General features: G+C 40.0%; 1 protein-coding gene across 1 annotated transcript; it reads right to left on the bottom strand.

The window, feature by feature from the left end:
• Positions 1 to 978: 978 nt before the first annotated feature.
• LOC121374670 (protocadherin-7-like) lies at positions 979 to 16384 on the bottom strand. Its single transcript, XM_041501780.1, has 4 exons — positions 13730 to 16384; positions 5248 to 5385; positions 3899 to 4028; positions 979 to 2168 (listed from the first exon to the last, which is right to left on the bottom strand). Exons 1-4 carry the CDS (start codon positions 16382 to 16384, stop codon positions 979 to 981), a joined length of 4113 nt encoding a protein of 1370 aa, XP_041357714.1.
• Between the last annotated feature and the right edge of the window lie 4754 nt (positions 16385 to 21138).

Below are 21138 nucleotides of genomic sequence, written 5' to 3'. Positions count from 1 at the left end.
GTAAATATTGGTGGTCAAGTCAAAAATTTAACTTTCGATCATTGCAGCATATTTGGCAACAGTGAGTTTCTTCTATCTAGGTCAAGTATTGAAATAACCATATGTTAAACACCAAACAGCTTTAGCTTAAAATGTGTTGTGTTGCCTGTGGATCTATGGATTTAAGTACTTTAGGATATCCAAGATAACATACCAAAAGTCTACCAAAACTGACCAATGGGAATGATGTGAAAATAGGTCAAATCCAAAATGGCGGGTATTAGACTTTATTGTGGACTTAATACGCAATTCAACTAATGGCCTGACCCAAAGCAATTTGCAACAGAAAGGATACACATTCTTTTTTCTTCAGTTTTTCTCATTATTACACGTGACATTAAATACACAAAGACAAGAATTAATAGTTTATTTACATAAGTATATGTACAATATATACACACAACTTATACATTTGTTAATTAAAGTAATCTCAAATGATGATTGCTGGAATTCATTCTCTACTGAATAATAAAACAAAAGATGTCTTTTGTACACTCTCTTCTCTCTCACTAACCACTAACAATTAACAGACTGGTAGGTGCAGGGTTTCGCAGCTCGGTACCGGTTCCAACCCAGAGCGAGTTCTTAAGGGCTCAGTGGGTAGGTGTAAGGCCACTACACCCTCTTCTCTTTCACTAACCACTAACCAACTAACAACTAACCCACTGGCCTGGACAGACAGCCCAAATAGCTTAGGTGTGTGCCCAGGACAGCGTGCTTGAACCTTAACTGGATATAAGCACGAAAATATGTAGAAATGAATGACTGGTTTCCATCGCATTTGATCATGTTACATTCCTTTAACGTTAGTCGCAAAAACTAATCTAGCGAGCTCAGTGATGTTAACGTTATACAGTCATGTATTCTTATTTCATAACCTCCTTTTACGAACACTAACTAACAGTATATACAAGATCACTGAACAAAATGTACTGTTATTCAAACAAGCATATCCTGCACCCTGGGTAACATGGCGTCAATCGTCTCATGATCTACGTCAACAGAATAGCTACCGGATGTAGTGGTGTCATCATCGTCCATACTCTGACTGACGTCATCCGCCACGCGGCAGCCTTTAAACATGGTGTGATGTAGCTCTTTCTGAACACTCACCGAGTCCACACACACTTCTCGTTGAAATGTCACGCGTTTCGGGCCTGGGTGACAATGTCTTTTCTTGTATCCATCTTGGCTGCTTACTTGCCACCTGCTGGCTTTACGACAACTGTTAACCGGTGTTGATGGAACACTGCCATCTCTGTCGATCTCCCAAATATCGGCTTTACGACAACTGTCAACCGGCGTAGAAGGAGGACTGCCATACTTCTCAATATTCCACATATTGACTTTACGACAACCGTTAACCGGTGTTGATGGAACACTGCCATCTTTGTCGATCTCCCAAATATCGGCTTTACGACAACTGTTAACCGGCGTGGAAGGAGCACTGCCATGCTTCTCTATATTCCACATACTGACTTTACGACAACCGTTAACTGGTGTAGTAGGAGCACTGCCATGCTTCTCTATATTCCACAAGTTCACTTTACGGTAACCGATAATGGGTGTCTCTGGAGCATTGCTATGGTTGTCGGCAGTCTGCATGTCGGTATTTCGACGACCGTCAATTGGTGTTGACGGAGCACTGTTATGACTGTTAGGCATCCAAACGTCGACTTTACGACAACCGTTAAGAGGTGTTGACGGGGCACTGCCACGGTTGCCACCTATCCATGCGCCAGTTTTACGACTACCGTCAACGGGTGTTGATGGGGCACTACCATGATTGTCGACGATCCACAAGTCTGCTTTACGACAACCATTAACCGGTGTAGATGGAGCACTACCACTGGCGTCGACCACCCACGAGTCAGCTTTACGACGACCGTTTACCGGTGTTGACGGGACGCTGTCTTGGTTATCGATGTCCCAAATGTCGTCTGTATGACAAACGTTGACGGGTGTAGACGGAACGCTGCCGTGGGTGTCGATGGTCCAAATGTCGGCTTTTCGGCGGATGTTGACGGGTGTTGACGGTATACTCTCGTAACCCATGTTGACGTAGTTCGCCGTCTTACTGCGCAGGGTCCGGTGCATGCTGTAAACTATTAGGTTTTCTTTGGCATCGTCTGTAAACAAAAACATTTTTTACTGATTGTGTAGTGCATGTATGGTGCTCAGTACATTATCTATAATATATCGTGAAAAACAGTGAGCCGGGCTATACCATAAACCGGTCTATTTACATATGACTTGTTTTTAAGGAATCGGCATAATATTGAACCCTGACATCAAAATACTTTTGTTGAATTGAGAAAACCTGATAAAACGCAAAGACATTTTGGCAGTTTCTCATCGTTCTGACAACTCCTCCTCTTTTGATTTGTACTGCCGATAGCCTTTTTTATATACTTACCTGATTCCGCAATTCGTAAGGATCGTTTTGCTCTCAGATCCAGTCGGCTACACAAATCGTGCTAAATACTGCGTACAAAGATGAATTTTATAAATACAACCGTCAAAAAAGTAGAGGAACTCTAATAAAAATTTACAATTACCAAAATTGTAAGGTATATTAGCTGTGGGGAATGGTTATATATCTAATAATAGTGAATTAATTGGGCAAACATTACAACCGGTAGTTCAGTATTACAGTAGGATTTATGACCACCAAAGATCTTGAAGGACGATTGGGGTCAGAAGTGAAATTTGAAAGTTGACGTTTGTTTATCAGTAAATCACAAATTCAAACAATAAAAATGACTAAGAACAAAACAATAACAACTGTATGATCAACGGAATGAAAAATATTGACAGAAATAATGTTCCACAGTGATTAATCGACCTTCCTGGAAATTGTCAAAATCGAGAATGACACCCCACGCACGTGTACTTGGCAAATGCGTGATGCATGTGCAAACTATGGGATGTGTTTCGGTGTGTTGATAAACAGACCTGAACGTTCTTTACTAGGATGTCTGTGGTCAAAACGTATGTTCGGTCTAATAGTTGATATTTCAGGTTCCCCTACTTTTTTTGAAGAGTATATATATATATATATAGTAGAAATATAATACTAATAATGGCTTAGACCTGTTTACCTATTATAAAGAGGAGGGCGAGAGAAACTGTTTATACACCCACCACCCACAAAACAATTTTATATAAACTATGTAATAAGACGCAGCATCAATAAACGTCAGTGGCAGATAGTAATAATTACAGTGTCCCCCTGTCTTGTCCCGCCCCGGGAGATCTAGAGAGGCATCCTTCCATGTTGAGGGCAAAGATTAAATATTTTAAGGCAAAGCTTGATTTTGTAGATTTTTTTGTTTTAATTTCAGGGTAAACGCCATCTGTCTGGTTAAGCCACTATCCTTAAGACTGGTAGGTACTGGGTTCGCACCCAAGATACCGCACCCACCCAGAACGAGTTTTAACGACTCAGTGGAGAAGAATAAGACCATTACACCGCCTTCTCTCTCTCTCTCTCTTTCTCTCTCTCTCTCTCTCTCTCTCTCTCTCTCTCTCTCTCTCTCTCTCTCTCTCTCTCTCTCTCTCTCTCTCTCTCTCTCTCTCTCTCTCTCTCTCTTCCTAACCATTAACAACAAAACAACTAACCAATAACATATTGTGTTTCGACTTTAACTGAATATAAGCACAAAATAAATTGAAACCAACAAACAGCATGTAATACTTTCATCATGTTATAAGTGTATTGCTAAAGGCGCGTTCTCACTGCCTGACTTGTAGTAACCACATGTAGCGTGCGATATAGCACGATTAAGTATTATAAAACGTATGTAAATCGCATGCTACAAGTGGTAACAAGTCGCTCAGTGTGGACGTGTTTACCCACCCTGTTTACAGTCCGGTGACGCCCTGCCGTGGCTGTCCTCATCACTCCCTCCTCGGCCGCTGTCGCTGGTCGCAACTTCCTCTGAACACTCGCTACTACGCCCGTCTTCGTAGTGTGTCTGTGGCAGAATCTGCAATATTCAGTGTACTTTAGGGATGGTCCACAGTTAATCACATGGGGGGGGGGGGGGCCTGAGGTCAGGAAACATGGGGTTTTTTAATACATATACAAACCCTTCACAAAGGATCAATTAGTCCTTTTGTCAAAGATTCCAATAACAGGATTGTATAACGACCAGTAGTAATGTCGTATGATAAGGCGGGTGAATAATATACGTTTTGTGAAGTCGTATGAGTACTAATATATTCATGATGTAGTTATTCTTGTTCTGATTATGAAAACAGCATCTGTTTTACAGATAGGACAGCATATGCCATTACTTTTGATTTATTAGTATACTCATGGGAAAAAAATAAGAGAACACATAAATAATAACAGCAAATATTGCTTGTCACCAGAATCCTCATCCGTTTTAACATGAAGTTAACTGTTATTAATGTTCAATCCCACAGTACAGACATTCAATCCCACATTACATTTGTGTATTGTATACAGGTATATCTTCTCTAATAGTGAATTAAATATGGTCTTAAATGCCATGTGTTCCCATATTTATTTCCATCAGTATATTCGACCAGTGATTACAATTGGAACAGTCTCTACATTATCATAGAGAGACGAGTGCATCATACGAGTGTTCGCGCCTAAAGCAGACCACTTACATCGACTTAACATTATAACCAGAGCGAATATACGACTGTTCTAGGAACGGATTTACTTTTAAAATGGGCACCTACATAATTCCAGTGCATACTAAAATGCATTTATATTCCTATTATATAGAAATCTTCTCCAAAATACCCAACCGACTAAAATATTACATCTCCTCCATTGAAAATTATTCATAAGTTAAAAACTTGATGTTTGGGATATATATATATATATATATATATATATATATATATATATATATATATATATATATATATATATCTGTATATGTATATGTATATGTATATGTATGTGTATATGTGTGTCTCTCTCTCTCTCTGTGTGTGTGTGTTTGTTTGTGTGTGTGTGTGTGTTTGTTTAACGACACACAACTAAAGCACATTGATTTGGACTACTTCAAAGTTTGAAGGGGTGCACACCTTTAGCATCCTCACTTGGCTTTGTGCTTGACATGTTTACAAAACGAACCATCGTACAAGAGTTTACATTCATAAAGGGCTTAAGTACGTCTTTCATGGGCACACTCTCCGAGCTGCATATTGATATTAGACGTTTACCTTAGTCTGGACCCCGTGCAGCTTCAGAAGGTCCTGGTGTAGTTTTAGAGCGGTGGACCAATCAGGGATCGTTTTGGCGTCCGCTAGCCAATGGCGCTCCACTTCCGACAGGATAGATATTTCTTTTCTGTCGTCATCCTATAAAATACAATATATATGTACTAGGCCAGAGGAGCTACCTTTCGATCAACTAAGTCAAATCAACCAATTAGCTTCATTTTCAATTTTGATGAACCATTCTAAATGCGTCAAACTTACCTTTAAAAAATACGCAACATTTTCTGTTTGGCTTTAATCCTACGGGACACTTGCAAATTCAACAGCATCAAAACCAACCCTCAACCGCCACCGACCCTGGTCGGGCTGCTTGTGCTCCCTTGCACGTGCCAAGGCGGGCGACCCCTTCTCCTACCCACCCCAAACCGTTTCCTGTCATGAACGGAGGAGCCGGCTAAAGTCAACACCTGCGCTATGACAGGCGTGTGCAAGGCAAACATCCATCTGTTTTAGGGGCAGGATTTAGCTCAGTCGATAGAGCGTTAGTCTGATATACATGGGTCGTAGGATCGAATCGTTTCGGTTGACCCATTTGGTTGTTTTAGTGCCCCATTACTGGTATTGTCCTATTATTGTCCTTTCTGTGGGGGAAAATGCATATAAAAGATCTAAGAATAAACAAATGTTTGACATCCAATATGCGATGATTAATTAATCAAAATACTCGAATGATAAAAAAGCTAAATACTGTTCAACTGTCTAAATATCTATATTATGTGCAGATCGATATTTATTAAACTAGTCATTGGGGTGGCAGTCCTCTGTAGACAAAGTAGGAAACTGACAGTCTTCTTATAAACAGAGCACCTGACAGTGGTTCATGACAACAGTCGGGACTTTGTGAAAATAACCTTTGGCCTCCGTCTTCTTCAGAGATATGAACTTGAATACGCTAGTGCTTCTAATAGACCAAATCAATTCCTATTGCCGATAATGTTAACGTTTACTAATAAAACTGATATAAGCATCGTATTAACACACCCAAGCAGTACACGAATATAGTGTGGTACCTCACATCTAATCTTTCTGCATAACAACTGTATAACAAATAAAAGTGTCTTTATTTATTGCCAATGAATAGTAGTATTTGCACAAATAATTAATTTCACATAATATTACCAATTACAGCCACTACTGTTTTTACTCCGTAAATATTTAGGAGATAACCATATGGAAGTTTCATATTTGCGGGTGTTATTTGATCCCGCAAATGTCGTTTTTGACCGAAGGCGTAAGCCTGAGGTTAAAAATAAAACATTTGCGGGCATCAAATAAATAATCATACCCGCAACTCTAAAACCTCCATATGGTTATGACCATTGCAAACTGAATAGTTTTTCTACGGAGCTAACTTATTTGGTATTTCTTTAAAAGAATACCTGGCTACAATTTAACTAACTGTAGACCCTTGAACAGTCAACTTGGCCTGTTCCAATTACTAATGACGTCACTTTCTATGGACTTTGACACTGAACTCTCTTCTTTGGTACCATGCAACCTGTTGTCATGTAGTTTTACCAAACCAACATAGATGAAGATTCTATCCTATTGTATTATTAACAACGTGTGGCGTCCTCTGTTTGCTGAAGACCATTGTCAACGAAACTAACGCCGCAAAACGGTTTTTATTATGCTGCAAAAACTGATACTGACAAAGATTTACATTCACACCAATGTTTTATTTCAAAATGTACCCCCTCCTCTTCCCAATGACGATAAAAACACAACATACATTTTGCTAATAAGGTGTGTTTAAACGAAATAGCACTAGACGCTAAAAATTATTATGGCCACCCAGTTTGAAGACCGTACCTAGCCTAAAGTAACTAAAGGGGGTGGAGGATAATAATATAGGGTCTTCTTCGGCTACATTTAAACTAAAATGCATAGTTGTCCATATTTTTTAATTAACTCCTACCTTCTATGTATAACGCTAGTTTTTAGTTTATTTAAGCAAGAAAGTAAATTATAATCATCACTATCATTATTATCATTTACATATTTTCGTCATCATTATCTTCGCCGTTAGCATTATCAGTAGCAGCAGCAGCTGCTGCAACATTATCATCACCATTAGCATTATCATCAGTATCATCATCACCATTATCATCATCATTATTATCGTCGGAGAAGGATGTTGCTCAATGCTAAAGAGCTCGCCTGATGCGCGGTCGGTCTATGGTCGATCCCCGTCGGTGGGCCCATTGGGCTATTTCTTGTTCCAGCCAGTGCACCGCGACTGGCATATAAGAGACCGTGGTGTGTGTGCTATTCTGTCTGTGGGGTATAATAGTACATATAAAAGATCCCTTACTAGTACACACAAGTAATTGAAAAATGTAGCGCGTTTCCACTCTAATATTATATCAGAATTACCAAATGTTTGACATCCAATAGTCGATGATTACTAGTAATAAATCAGTGCTCTAGTGGTGCCGTTAAAAAACCCAAAATAATTATTATCATCATCTTCAAAGAAGACCTGAAGACTACTTCGTGCGATTGAAAGTGGTGCCACCTGGCGACAACGTGAAAAAATGGTTACCCATTGTATTATTATATTATATATGTAGAACTGCTGTATCATTACATTGCACATACTGTAACTATGTGCTCATGTATCACTTGTTATGTGATCTGAGTGTAAATAAAGATGTGTTCTGTTCTGTTCTGAAAACATCATGTCTTCCCATCATGGTTCCGTCAACAACAAAGGATATGAGCGGCACTGAAGCGTGTCGGTGATTGCGTGACACTGCGTCACCTTGCTGATCGGCACCGCCAAGGTTTGCTGATTCAGTAATGACAACGCTAAACAATGATGTCAGTCGGCGTCTCGGTTAATCGAGACTGGGGCCCGTGACAACACAAGTACAATACATAGATCGACTCGGTAAATCGAGACTGCGGCATGTGACGACATAAGTATAATACATAGATCGAAAGAGACAAGCCTAGAGAGAGATGTAGACGATTTTACTCAAGTGGAAACTGATCGTAAGTTTGATTAGTGGCGAACAAAACGAAATAGAGACGCAACATTAACTGGATTGTTGTAACAGATTTTGTAATAACATTACAGGTAAATCTGTCGCCGTATATTTGTGGGATTTGTGGGAATAGATGCAATCTGGCGGTCGTTGTGATGGAAAAAAGAAAAAGCAGCATCCGAGACGGAATCCTAACGAAGTGTTTATTTACGTGTATTTATTTATTTTATTATAATTGTAATAAGTAAAGTTTGTTTTGTTTAACGACACCACTAGAGCACATTGATTAATTAATCATCGGCTATTGGATGTTAAACATTTGGTAATTCTGACACGTAGTCATCCAAGGAAACCCGCTACATTTTTCTTAATGCAGCAAGGGATCTTTTATATGCACTTTCCCAAAGATAGAAAAGCATATACTGCGGCATTTGATCAGTTGTGATGCACTAATAGGAATGATTAAAAAAAACCTAATCAGATGAATGGATCCAGCAAGGTGATTCGATCCTGCGACGCAAGCACCTCAAGCGAGCACTCAACCGACTGAGCTAAATCCCGACCATTATTGTAAATTAATCCACTGCGAATTTACAGAAATAACTTTATAATTATATTTGCTAATCTTTAAAGAGGAAAAAATATTCGTTTATAATAATTTTGTCAACTCGTAAAATCATGGAAATAACAGTCCTTTAACAAGTTTACACATTCAATAGTATGTCGTTCCCCAGTAAGTGTTGAATAAGTGTAACGTTTCTTCGTATTACTAGTAAATTTGTTTAAATTCAAGAAACTAATAATATTCGTAGCAATTGGCATATTCCACCAACTTCCCAGGATGCCTTGAATTACCATGATTAAAATTGGTTACTTGGCTGCTCTTTAGTGGTCTGTTCCATCAAATCACTCACCATACCCCACCAATAACCCCTATCACATCTGCACCCATTGGCGTAGCCAGGATTTTAGATTGGGGTTGGGGCAACCCACGCTATGTTTGTATGTATATATAATTTTATAAACATTTAATACAATAAAAAGGCCACCCCCACCCCCTTCGATACGCCACTGTCTGCACCTTCCGGTCCTGATGCTCGACTACTGATCCTAGTTTGTTACTTCTATTCATAAGCAGGTCCGTATCTCGTGGTTGCAAGGTTACAGACTTTGCTTCAAAAACATAAGAAAAGGTGCACTCTTATTTAAAAGTTTTCTTTGTCGAGCTGGAGAAGACCTATTTGTATAACTATGCCTTCCCCGCCCCCATTTTTAGATTAGATCCGACCCTGGTAGGTATCTGGAGCAATATACTGAAATAATAAAGCCATGGGCGTAGATTATCTGTTAAATCAGTCTGCAATGGCTGGTAGGGGGCACCGATGGCTCGACAGTCGACAAGTGTCGTGACGTAACGAAACTAACAGCGGCCAGTCGTGAAATGTACTCGAGAAATAAACGATTCCATTTGTGACGTGATTTTCCAGCTGATTACTATTTGAAATCCACACCTACAGCGCTGATATCCCCCAGGAAACGTTTCCTTCTTTTGTCATCTATTCTTTGATTTACTGACAGTTTCGTTCGTCATTTCAAGTGCTAGGAATTTATAGTATGTTTTTGATTCTTTGTGTAGATATATTACTGTGATGTAATATCGTTTATGTGGTTTTCTTTCATGTCAATATCTGATGAAGTGTACCCGTGTGTTTGGACGTAGATTGGTAAATAAATTAACTGATTGAAATAAATGTAATTATGAAAATATTTTTATTGTTCGTATTTCATATCGAGTTTTTCTGTTGTGATTATTATTCATTTGGTTGGGGTTTTGGGGTGGGGTTTTTTTAGCAAATTATGAACAAAACAACAGGAATTGAAAAACTGTTTAACATAATTTCAGAATGAAGAATTATGAATAAATTATGTTTTACAAAAACTGTCCAAGAATATAATGAATAACGGGGCCCGTAGTTCAGATTCCTAGAAACAAGATTTGACAATGATTACAATGTAAATTTACTGTTTGTATCTTCAAATTCATTCTTTATTTTGTTTGTTCGTTTGTTCGTTCGTTCGTTCGTTCGTTCGTTCGTTCGTTCGTTCTTTCTTTCTTTCTCTTTTTTCCTTTTTTTGTTTTCTTTCCTTCTTCCATTCTTTAACGTTTTTCTCTTTTTACTTTCAGCTTCATTGTTAACCTCATATACCTCATATAATAAATCTCGTTATGGTTTTTTTATTTTTATGAATACATGTGTATTATTATTATTGGTGTCATTACTACAAATATGTTATATCATTCATATAGCTAAGTAGAATATTTTATGTATAACATGACCGCAAGATATCAGAGCCGTATTCTTGCAAAATTCACCATACTTGTTTCTGTGGTTAATAAACTTGAGCTTAAAAAAGAACAGCCCCCCCCCCCCCCCCCCAAAAAAAAAAAACCCACAATAATTTAAAGAAAGCCACGAGATATTATTACATGACATCATCATCGTCATCATTAGGGCCATACCTTGTCTAAAATAAATGTGAGTGCAGTTTAAAAAAAAAACTTTAGAGAACGGTCTCAAACATAGTTTACTCCAGATAGACAACAGGACACATGCACGCACGCATGCGCACACACACACACACGACTATATAAAAGTTGGTTTGCGTTAACTATATCATATTTATTTATAAATCATCTATTAGATGTTAAATATTTGGTAATCCTGACATGTGATCCTGACATAATCAAGTGATGGATCTACCTAGTGGGTTCGATCCTGCGACCAAAGTTCCCCAGGCTCTACTGAGTTAGATTCCGTTAGGTACGGCCCTGATCATCGTCAAATTAATCATCATCATCATCGTCATCATCATCATCATCATCATCATCAGTCTGGTAGAAGACTATTTTGGCGACACGCCACATCAATATTTAATGAAGGAGACAGCAAGGCGACGCAACTACTATATCACGTGTTTTTATTTAGACGTTTTGTTGCATAATAACGATATTGATTGGTTGATTATTTAACACGTGTCAACGCGTTTGTCAATTTGTGTAGTAGGAGAGTGACCTAATGCTTAATGTAATACATCGATTCCTCACAGCAGATCCGTAGGAACGATATCTGGAGATAGGGAGGGTAAGGGGGGACACAACCTCTGGTGTTGCGCATAATCTTTAGTGGGGGTCACAAGCCACATTTTATCTTTATTTATATAGTGGACAAAAACAACGTATATGTTCGTCCTCAAGTGAGATAAGAGGCAGAAACTCAAGGCATCCCCCCAACCCCCCCCCCCCCCCCCCCACAAACACACACATACACCACGGCACCCCAACTCCCTCCCCGATTCTTACGGGCCTGTACAGGAACATACAAGCATCTTGGCTACCTTGGTTAACCTACTTCTATCAACATTATTCAACACGTATCAATACTCATCATCATTAAATAAAAATACACATATTTGTCTTTATCATTGTTTAGTTTTTCATTTACTCCAAGTTTACTATGGCATAGCTGTCATTAGGCGAACCATGGACAATAATTGAAAATTGGGTCCTAAAAAGAGAGCGTTAATTGCTTGCAAATGACAGGTCATTGACATATCAGTGTTAATACCAGTAAAGCAATTTAAATATTGTACTTTGGTATAAACGTAGATTCGGGCTGCTGGTGCTCCCTTGCACCTGCCAGTGCAGGCGGTCCTTCCTCCCCCCCCCCCCCCCCCCCCCCCCAACAGCGTGCGCTACAACAGCTTGTTCTGAATGTGCACGTAAAACCCTATGACATGACTCATGACATAAACGTAGATGAGAATGCCCCATCCCAAAAAATCCTGAAAATTACAGCGGCTTATTTAGATTTTTTTTTTTTTAAAAGGACATAATGTTTAGCCGGTTATAACTAATAATGCAAAGCAGTCATGGGGGGCATGCATTCCCGGAAAGACGAGGAACCGAGTAAAAATAATAATTTGTGGTTCATTTTTTTTTTTTTTTGTTAATTATTATATTTAACTTTTTAATGGCGCAGACTCTAGTTTTAACTCGTAAACATGGACACTACGTTTAGTTAATCTATAAACCTGTAACACATTTGGATAAAGTTACAACAGACTGAAAAAAAGTGAAATCGGGAAATATTCTTAAACAATTATGTCCCTTTAAAGGAACATTCCTGAGTTTGCTGCACTTTTTAAGATGCTATCGACTAACAGATACTTTTTAATTATTGTAATTACATATCAAATATATTTTTCTACATAAAATATTAGTGGCTGTATATTAAACGTGTTTTTGGTCGTTCTAATATTTGTATTAGGTTAAATTTCATTTTATTTCCTAAAATATATTTTATTCATACGTACGAAATTATTTGAAGACAAAATCCAGTTTGGGCTTCTTACAAATATTAAGACGACCAAAAACACATTGAATATGCATTTATAATAAAATATATCTGTATTCAAAATAAGAATTACTGAATTATCACAAAATACATGTAGGAAAGTTCAGCTACATTGTTATAAATAAGAGTATAAATAAATTTGGTCTTGTCCTACAGTTACAGTACATGTTCGACGTGTGAACCTTATTCCCAGTCTAATTATTTGATGTTTTTTGTTAGACCTTATATTATTTAATAGTTGTGAACATCGCGCGAACGTACTCAAATATTCAGTTTTCATAACGAAATGTCGTTCTGAATTTTGTTTCAACACATTCACTTACTTTTATTCTTAGTAACGTTTGGCTCTGAACTTATTAAAAATGTGTCAGTACTCAAAGTGTATATTTTGACGAAACACTGATGCAGATGGCACCAAGACTAAAATGGTGGTTCCTTGTTTAATAAAGATTGGTCCAGGCCCTATGTTTATAAAACTGTAAAATCTAGATACGGTTTTAATATAAAAAAAAAGAGTAAAGTTTTTTTTATTTAACGACGTCACTAGAGCACATTGATTTTTTATCTTATCATTGGCTATTGGACGTCAAACATATGATCATTCCGACACTGTTTTTTTAGAGAAAAGCTGCTGTCGCCACATAGGCTACTCTTTTACGACAGGCAGCAAGGGATCTTTTATTTGCGCTTCCCACAGGCAGGATAGCACAAACCATGGCCTTTGTTGAACCAGTTGTGGATCACTGGTCGGTGCAAGTGGTTTAAACCTACCCATTGAGCCTTGCGGAGAACTCACTCAGGGTTTGGAGTCGGTATCTGGATTAAAAATCCCATGCCTCGACTGGGATCCGAACCCAGTACCTACCAGCCTGTAGACCGATGGCCTAAACACGACGCCACCGAGGCCGGTCGGTTTTATTAAAGTATCACCAGTACATGGAGCATACAGTTAAAATCTGGAGACCGCTAGCCTCCGAGTCTCGACTCCAACGTTTCATAATTAATGCAACAGATACTTACCAAGTCGACGCCATTGTTAAAGATCTCGTCATTCTGTCTGTCGTCGGTTTCATACGATCTGTTACTTCCGTCTGATTCGTCCTCAGACATCCGGTTACGACCGTCATGCTCGTCCTTACGCCTCGACTCAAACTCCACGACAGGCTTGAGGTTGCTGGGCGCAGGGTGAGATACAATCCTCGGGGTAGCATACTGCTGCTTGACGCGGTCCCTCCTTCTCATGATCACTATGGCGATAACGACGATCACACAGAAAACGCCGGTTAGGCTGCCAACAACAGCTACGACAGTTGCGTTTTCTTTGTTCATTCCTCCCGAGGTGTGGTTCGAAAGAACCACGTGGATGTCCAGAGTCACGTTTGACATGAGTGGAGGCATGCCTTGGTCTCTTACAAGAACGCGAAGCTGATAGAACCCAGTGTCCTCCTTCGTAAGGGACTTCCTCAGTCTGAGTTCCCCGCTGTCTCTGTGAATCTCAAACATGGACAGCACCTTCATGGAGGCGGACTGACTGTCGTTGTCTTCGGTGATGTCGTCGTTCTGAGGTAAAATATAGAACTGACATAGACCATTCGTGTCGGCATCGAGGTCGTTAGCTTCTACCGCCATCACAACGGTTCCTTCGGGGGTGTCGTGAGGAATGGTCAGAGACGAGTTGATGAAGTCGGGCAAACGGATGTCGGGGTAGTTGTCGTTTTCATCAGTGACGTTGACAATCACTGTCGCGGAACTGCTGAGGATGGGTTTCCCGCCATCTGCCACCCACACCCTGAACCGATAGCTGTCCCGAACCTCGCGATCCAGCGACGTTGTGGTTCTGAGCAACCCGTCGTATGACACGTCCATGTGGAAGCCGTCTTCTTCTTCTATGTAGTACTTCAACTCTCCGCCGTCTCGCAGATCCAGGTCGAAGGCCACCACGCTTCCAAATGTTGTTCCCGCGGGCTGGTTTTCCGGTATGCTGAACGTAAACTCCTGTTTGTAGAATACGGGCGTCACGTCGTTGACGTCGTTTATGGTTATTATCACAGTGGTGCTGTCGTTTCTTTGCGGCTTGCCTTTGTCTACTGCGATGACTGTCACAGCTATCTTAGGCGTGGACTCGCGGTCGAACGGTTTGTTGCAGATAATATCGCCATTCGGCAGGACACTCAGCCCAATCTGCCAGCCGTAAGGAATGATGTATTCCACTTCTCCATTCTCACCTACGTCGTTGTCGTGAGCTGTCACCTGGGTTACGACGACGTCCTTCAGGTTTTCGTCCAGGTACGCCGTGTAGACGTCCTGGAGGAAGTAGGGCGAGTGGTCGTTCTCGTCCTGTATTTTGATGGAGAAATCTATGGCCGCTTTCAGAGGCGGCTTCCCGCTGTCTTCACAGGTGACCGTCACGTTCACCTCACTCTCCAACTCTCTGTCCAGCGTCTTCATCAGGTTCACCTTGTACTCGTTCACGTCCAGCGCGTCCAGCTCAAACGAGTTGCTGATCAGGAAACACTTGATCATTCCGTTCTGTCCGTAGTCTGGGTCGTGCACAGCGACGTGGGCGACAACTGTTCCTGGGAGGGCGTACTCGGACACCAGCCCCGCCGACAGCAGGTTGAAGTTGATTCTTGGAGGACTGTTGACCGAGTCTTCTATGTTCAGTTCCACGAGAGCCTGGGAAACCAGAGGCGGAGAACCTTTGTCTACACACTCCACTACAAACGTGAAGCTCTCGCCCTGGACTGGTTCCAAGGTAGCAATCACTGACACTTCTCCAGTCTTCTTGTTAATGGTGATATATTTTTCAAAATTTCCGACTTTCATGGAGCTAAACCTGTAAAAATCAACACCATTTTCTTCGCTATCGGTATCTGTTGCAGAAACAGTAAAAATTACAGAATGAACAGGCACAGTTTCTTTCACTGTAATGTTATAGAACGAAGGTTCGAATCTTGGGCTGTTGTCGTTAACGTCTCCTACAACAATGTTGAGAGTAATCTCCCCTGTCTTCTGAGGATAGCCTCCATCTCTAGCCCTGATCTTGAGTTTGTACGAACTCCTGATCTCTCTGTCGAGACCATCTCCCACAATTAGACTGATCGTCTGTCCACCGTCCAGCCGTCGACTGATGTTCAGGAAAAACGGTCCATCATCGTCAATCAGCTCATACCCTTGTAAGCCGTTCTTCCCAATATCTCTGTCGATGGCACCATCAATGGAATACGACGTGTTCTTAGACACGTCTTCAGATATGTGGAGAGTCGCAGAGGGCGTCGGGAATTCCGGAGTGTTGTCATTGGCGTCTTCGAGGAGGACGTGCAGCTTCACCTTCTTAAAGTATTGGTCGCTCGACGACTGAATGGCAACCTGTATGACCAGGACACACTGGAGCTGAAACCCGCAGATCTTCTCTCTGTCCACGGCTACGGCGGTCCGCAGCTCGCCAGTCGAGTTGTTCAGGCTGAACAGATTGCTGTCTGGGTATCCGTGGGATAGAAAACTGTACGTCAGTGACTTGAGAGTTTCGTCTGCTAAAATCGATTTCAAGTGAATCCCATCGGGTATAGAGCCAACCAAAACATTCATCTGTTCCTCAGGAACCTGGAATGTCGCGTCCTGGCAACGAAGATATGGAAACACTGATGCCAGTATTACAAAGAGTGAATAAGTCATAATGTCTATGTTTATTTCTCACAGCTGTGATTTCCAATTATGTTTGTTTTAAGTGCATGTGAGCATATCTTTAATACTTCTTCAATATTTCTTCGCTCGAGTGCGCTGTCTCTTCTGTTAGAAATTCCTTCTACATACTCTGTGCAAATATGGCTTTGCGAGTTCTTCAACTGAAAGAGACAACAAAGAGGTATCGTTATTTAGTCACACGTTGCTTCAATTCCTTAATACGGCTAAACAATCTGACGTATTGTCTCAACGTGCCGAAATTTAAATCTAGCTAGATTTGACAAATTATGATCCAAATACAGTTTATTAATAGTTTGAGACTTTGTTCACGTACACATAAAGATGGATGGTTATACCTTCGCAGATTATAAAAGATATATTTTAGTTCTATTTAGAATGGATAAAGTCGACGGAAGTCATGCTTGAAATACAGTTGGTTTAACAATTAGCCTAGGCATATAGTTCATATTGACATACTTTAACCGGCCTCGATGGTGCCGTGGTTAAGTTATCGGACATAAGGCTGGTAGGTACTTGGTTCACAGCCCAATACCGGCTCCCACCCAGAGCGAGTTTTAACGATTCAATGGGTAGGTGTAAGACAACTACACCATCTTTTCTCACAATAACCACCAACAACTAACCCACTGTCCTGGACAGACAACACATACAGCTGAGATGTGTGTAACCCAGGACAGCGTGCTCGAACCTTAATTGGATATAATCACAAAAATAAGATGAAATGAAATGACATACTTTAGACACATTTATTTTTTGCTGCCATTCTAAATATATAGTCCATGTGTGAGAAAGAACGATGTATTTAATGCACGAAATGAAGCCAGATGTTACTGTCACAAACTATAATATTCTTCGTACTCTGACAATGTATTATCTTGCTACCACGTGCTGTCCGTTTAATGAGACCACAGAGCTTTATTTGTCGAGTATGAAGTTTGTTGTTTGTTCCTAAACTTGGTAACCGTACATCTAAATAAACCCTACAAGGTGTGAGACTATAAATATTGATATCGTTTATGAAAAACAAATGTCACTCTCGCCTTCTTCACAAACAACGACAGGCTGTGGTGCACTTGGAGGAACTGAACCGGGCCTTACATCCACCAAACATTTACATACGTAATACTTCCGTCAACTCCACTCCCTCTGACCGTCATGCTCTTTATTAAGCCAAACTGGACAAAACAATATTTAGTAAACATGGTGTATAAATAACAGAGAACATGATATGACTGTACACAACATGAAGTTGACTTGATCCCTATGAATATTTGCGTAAACACCCAGAGATTATGTGGAAGTTGGTTCGTGCAAGTCCGGATGAGTTCGTCAGCTGCCGGTGAAATACCTGTCGACACTTCCTCCTCGTGGTTATATCTTCCTAAAGTACATATTAATTTACTCGTCTGTAAATAGACTTTGGAAATAATATATAGCAGAAATCTTAATGTGACACGTGAATTGTAAGACGAAATAACCTTAGCAATGTCAAAGAGAAAGGTCTCTCTTTTTACTTTTGTCTTCTTTTCTTTTCGTTCTTTTCTTTGGAGAGGGGGATCTACAAACATTACAACGATAAAAATGGGGCCTACTCGTCCACTGGGAGGATAGAATTTAATACTTTTTAGCACAAAAAAAACTTAATATTACAGACACGTTATATGTCCTTTTAATAGTAGTCATACGAATATTTGTTTCCTGTGATTATTGCGAATTTAAAATATAACTTTCCGCTGAGACAGGTTGTATTTTATCGTGTGTGTGTGTGTGTGTGTGTGTGTGTGTGTGTGTGTGCGTGTAAGTGGGGGGGGGGGCGTGTCATAAAATATATAGCCATTCATCTGTCTAAGATTAATTAACAATTATTAATTTGTCTGTGTTTGTTTTCTTGTACTTTGGTGGAGGGGGTAGGTAACTGTCTTTTTTCTTAGCTTTCGTTTGATTACTATTTCCAGGTTTGTGTTCTTGTTTTGGAATTTTCAGACTAATAAAAAATTACGTTAACAATGTATTTGGAATCACTGAACATACCACAGTTAATTTTCTATTGTATTATAATTATAGGGTATTAAACGAGCTTCTATTTCGTATCATGCTTGTGTCCCGAGTGAAATGATTTTCAGTTGTCACGAGCTTTAGCGAGTGATAATGGAAATTATTTCACGAGGGACATAAACATGATACGAAATGGTAGTGAGTTTAATGTCCTATTTATTACCCATAACCGATCTTAATTTATATAACGCAAATCGTTTGGTTGATGTTCCTGTAAGGTTGCAGTGCGCCAATCGATGACGTCAAGAAGTGTTACGTCCCACTTGCTACACAACAAAGCATCCTCTTTGCAAGTATTTTAGCATTGAACTGCGATATCGCAAAGTTGCGAGAGTTTAGTGAATTAGGCCCCTGGTTGTTAACCGTCGACGTTAGACTTCCATCATGGTCACAGTAACTGTTATTGTTACTGTTTAGGGTGTTGGTGTATCTCAGACTATGATCAGGATAGATGATAATGGTTACTTGTAAGTGACAGAAGTCACGGTTATATGGCGTCAGACATATGGTTAAGGACCACACAGATATAAAGAAAGGAAACCCGCTGTCGCCACTTCATGGGCTACTCTTTTCGATTAGCAGCAAGGGATCTTTTATATGCGCCATCCCACAGACAGGATAGTACATACCACGGCCTTTGTTACACCAGTTGTGGAGCATTGTATTCTGACGTCAGTACTCGCCCTCAGGGTTGATGTCGGTACTGTGACGTGAACTCGGCACCTATCAGTTTAAAAGCAAATGCATATTCGTTTAACGACACCTAGGCATATTTTTAAACTCAGGGTATTTAGTGTCTAACATATGGTTACTTCGACTTTTCGTCGATATAGAAAGGCAAGAAACACGCCGCTGCTTCATAGGCAACTCTTAAACGATAAAGTAGCGAAGTATCTTTTATATGCACTTTCAAATTCGCAGGACGGTGTATATTACAGTTTTGAAAATACTAGTCTGGGACAAGGATAAAACCCTGAGTCTATTGAGTGCGATCGATCCTATCGCACCTCAATCGAGCGCTCTGCCATTGACCTACATCCTGCCAATCACTAAATGCTTACAGTGTCACATAATTCCTGTAAAGGATGGCTTATATGTCCTATATTTTAAATTATAATGAGGTAATTGTGTACATAAGATAAGACAAATGAAATACGCCTGTCTGTAAAAAGACTGGATCTTCCTGGTCCTGTTGCTAGTCCTGCTGTTATTGTTGTTGTCGTTGTAGGTGATATCGCCATTAGACAGTGGTAATCACAGTTGCACTGGATGACCAGACGTCACCAGCCGTTACGAACGAAACGTTTGTGTCACGGACGTTACGGGAGACCCGATGTGACGGCATTCGCGCCGTGACCACTGGCGGCCGAGGAAATGGCTGGCATTCTTGTACGTGAGTTATTGTCCGTTAAACGGAAGACGCTTTCTTGTATCGTCTGCTTCCGGAATTTTAATATCGAAATAAGAACGGTTCTTTTCAATCAAGTCAAATGTTTTTCATAGTTTCAATTACACAGCGTGTTTGCATGTTCATAATGACAGGGAATCGAAATGAATGTTTGATGACATCCCAGAACGTTGCTTAATCGGCGACTATTAAGTGCAGTTGTTACATTCGGTTAAGAGTGCTAGAGTAAAACCCCGTTGTTGTTTTACACATAGGCTACTAATCCCAATTAGCAGCAATGGTCTATAAACTTGTCTATAAAGATTTGTACATAAAATTATCATTAAAAGGAGATGGCTTCTATAAAAAGGATCAAAACGTGCATTTTTAAATGTGTGTTATAAGCAGTGAATGTTATACTAACGTAATCGTAGTGTAATGGAAATACTAGCATTATCATGTGCCTAATGGCATCGACATATGACAAAGGAATGAATGAAGGAAATGTTTTATTTAACGACGCACTCAACACATTTTATTTACGGTTATATGGCGTCGGACATATGGTTAAGGACCACACAGATATTGAGAGAGGAAACTCGCTGTCGCCACTTCATGGGCTTCTCTTTTCGATTAACAGCAAGTACATACCACGGATATGCACCATCCCATAGACAGGATAGCACATACCACGACCTTTGATGTACCAGTCGCGGTGCACTGGCTGGAGCGAGAAATAGCCCAATGGGCCCACCGACAGGGATCGATCCCAGACTGACCGCGCATCAAGCGAACGCTGTACCACTGGGCTACGTCCCACTCGACGACATATGACAAATAACTAAAAAAAAATATATATGTTAATAAATATAACTTTGGTAAATAGACACCTCAATGAGTATCAAAAATTGGTATTTTAAGACAGCTGGCTGTTTAATAAAGGTCTAGATATTTATGAAAACAGTAAAATAGCTGGTATAAAGTATGCCGCTATATAAAGAATAGTGGCCATTAAGCAAGGTTGAACATGTGTATACTTTGTAATTACTGATTGCAATGAATTATATAAAAGTATTTTTAAATATTAATCTGTTTCAAATACTGTTATGTGACTTCGTTTATAAACTGTATGCGGTTTCTTTGATAATCGTGTTTCTGGTTCCGGGCTTATAAAACTTTAAAACTCCATATTCAAGACTTTAGCAGTTTCAACACTTAACTACATACATGATAATGGAAAACTGTAGCGGGTTTCATTTACACTGCATGTCAAAATTATCAC

The sequence above is a fragment of the Gigantopelta aegis genome, chromosome 6, assembly GCF_016097555.1.
Source record: "Gigantopelta aegis isolate Gae_Host chromosome 6, Gae_host_genome, whole genome shotgun sequence".
In the NCBI taxonomy this organism is placed as follows: Eukaryota; Metazoa; Mollusca; class Gastropoda; order Neomphalida; family Peltospiridae; genus Gigantopelta; species Gigantopelta aegis.
This window is presented reverse-complemented; position numbering and strand designations above follow the sequence as displayed.

Excerpts from the sequence above, each read along its gene's own strand:
- LOC121374670 (XM_041501780.1), bottom strand. The coding sequence starts at position 16,384 with ATGACTTATTCACTCTTTGTAATACTGGCATCAGTGTTTCCATATCTT. Across the intron at positions 5,386-13,729 it reads TTAACAATGGCGTCGACTTG|GATGACGACAGAAAAGAAAT; the intron begins GTAAGTATCTGT and ends TGTATTTTATAG. Across the intron at positions 2,169-3,898 it reads GTCACCGGACTGTAAACAGG|ACGATGCCAAAGAAAACCTA; the intron begins GTGGGTAAACAC and ends TTTTGTTTACAG.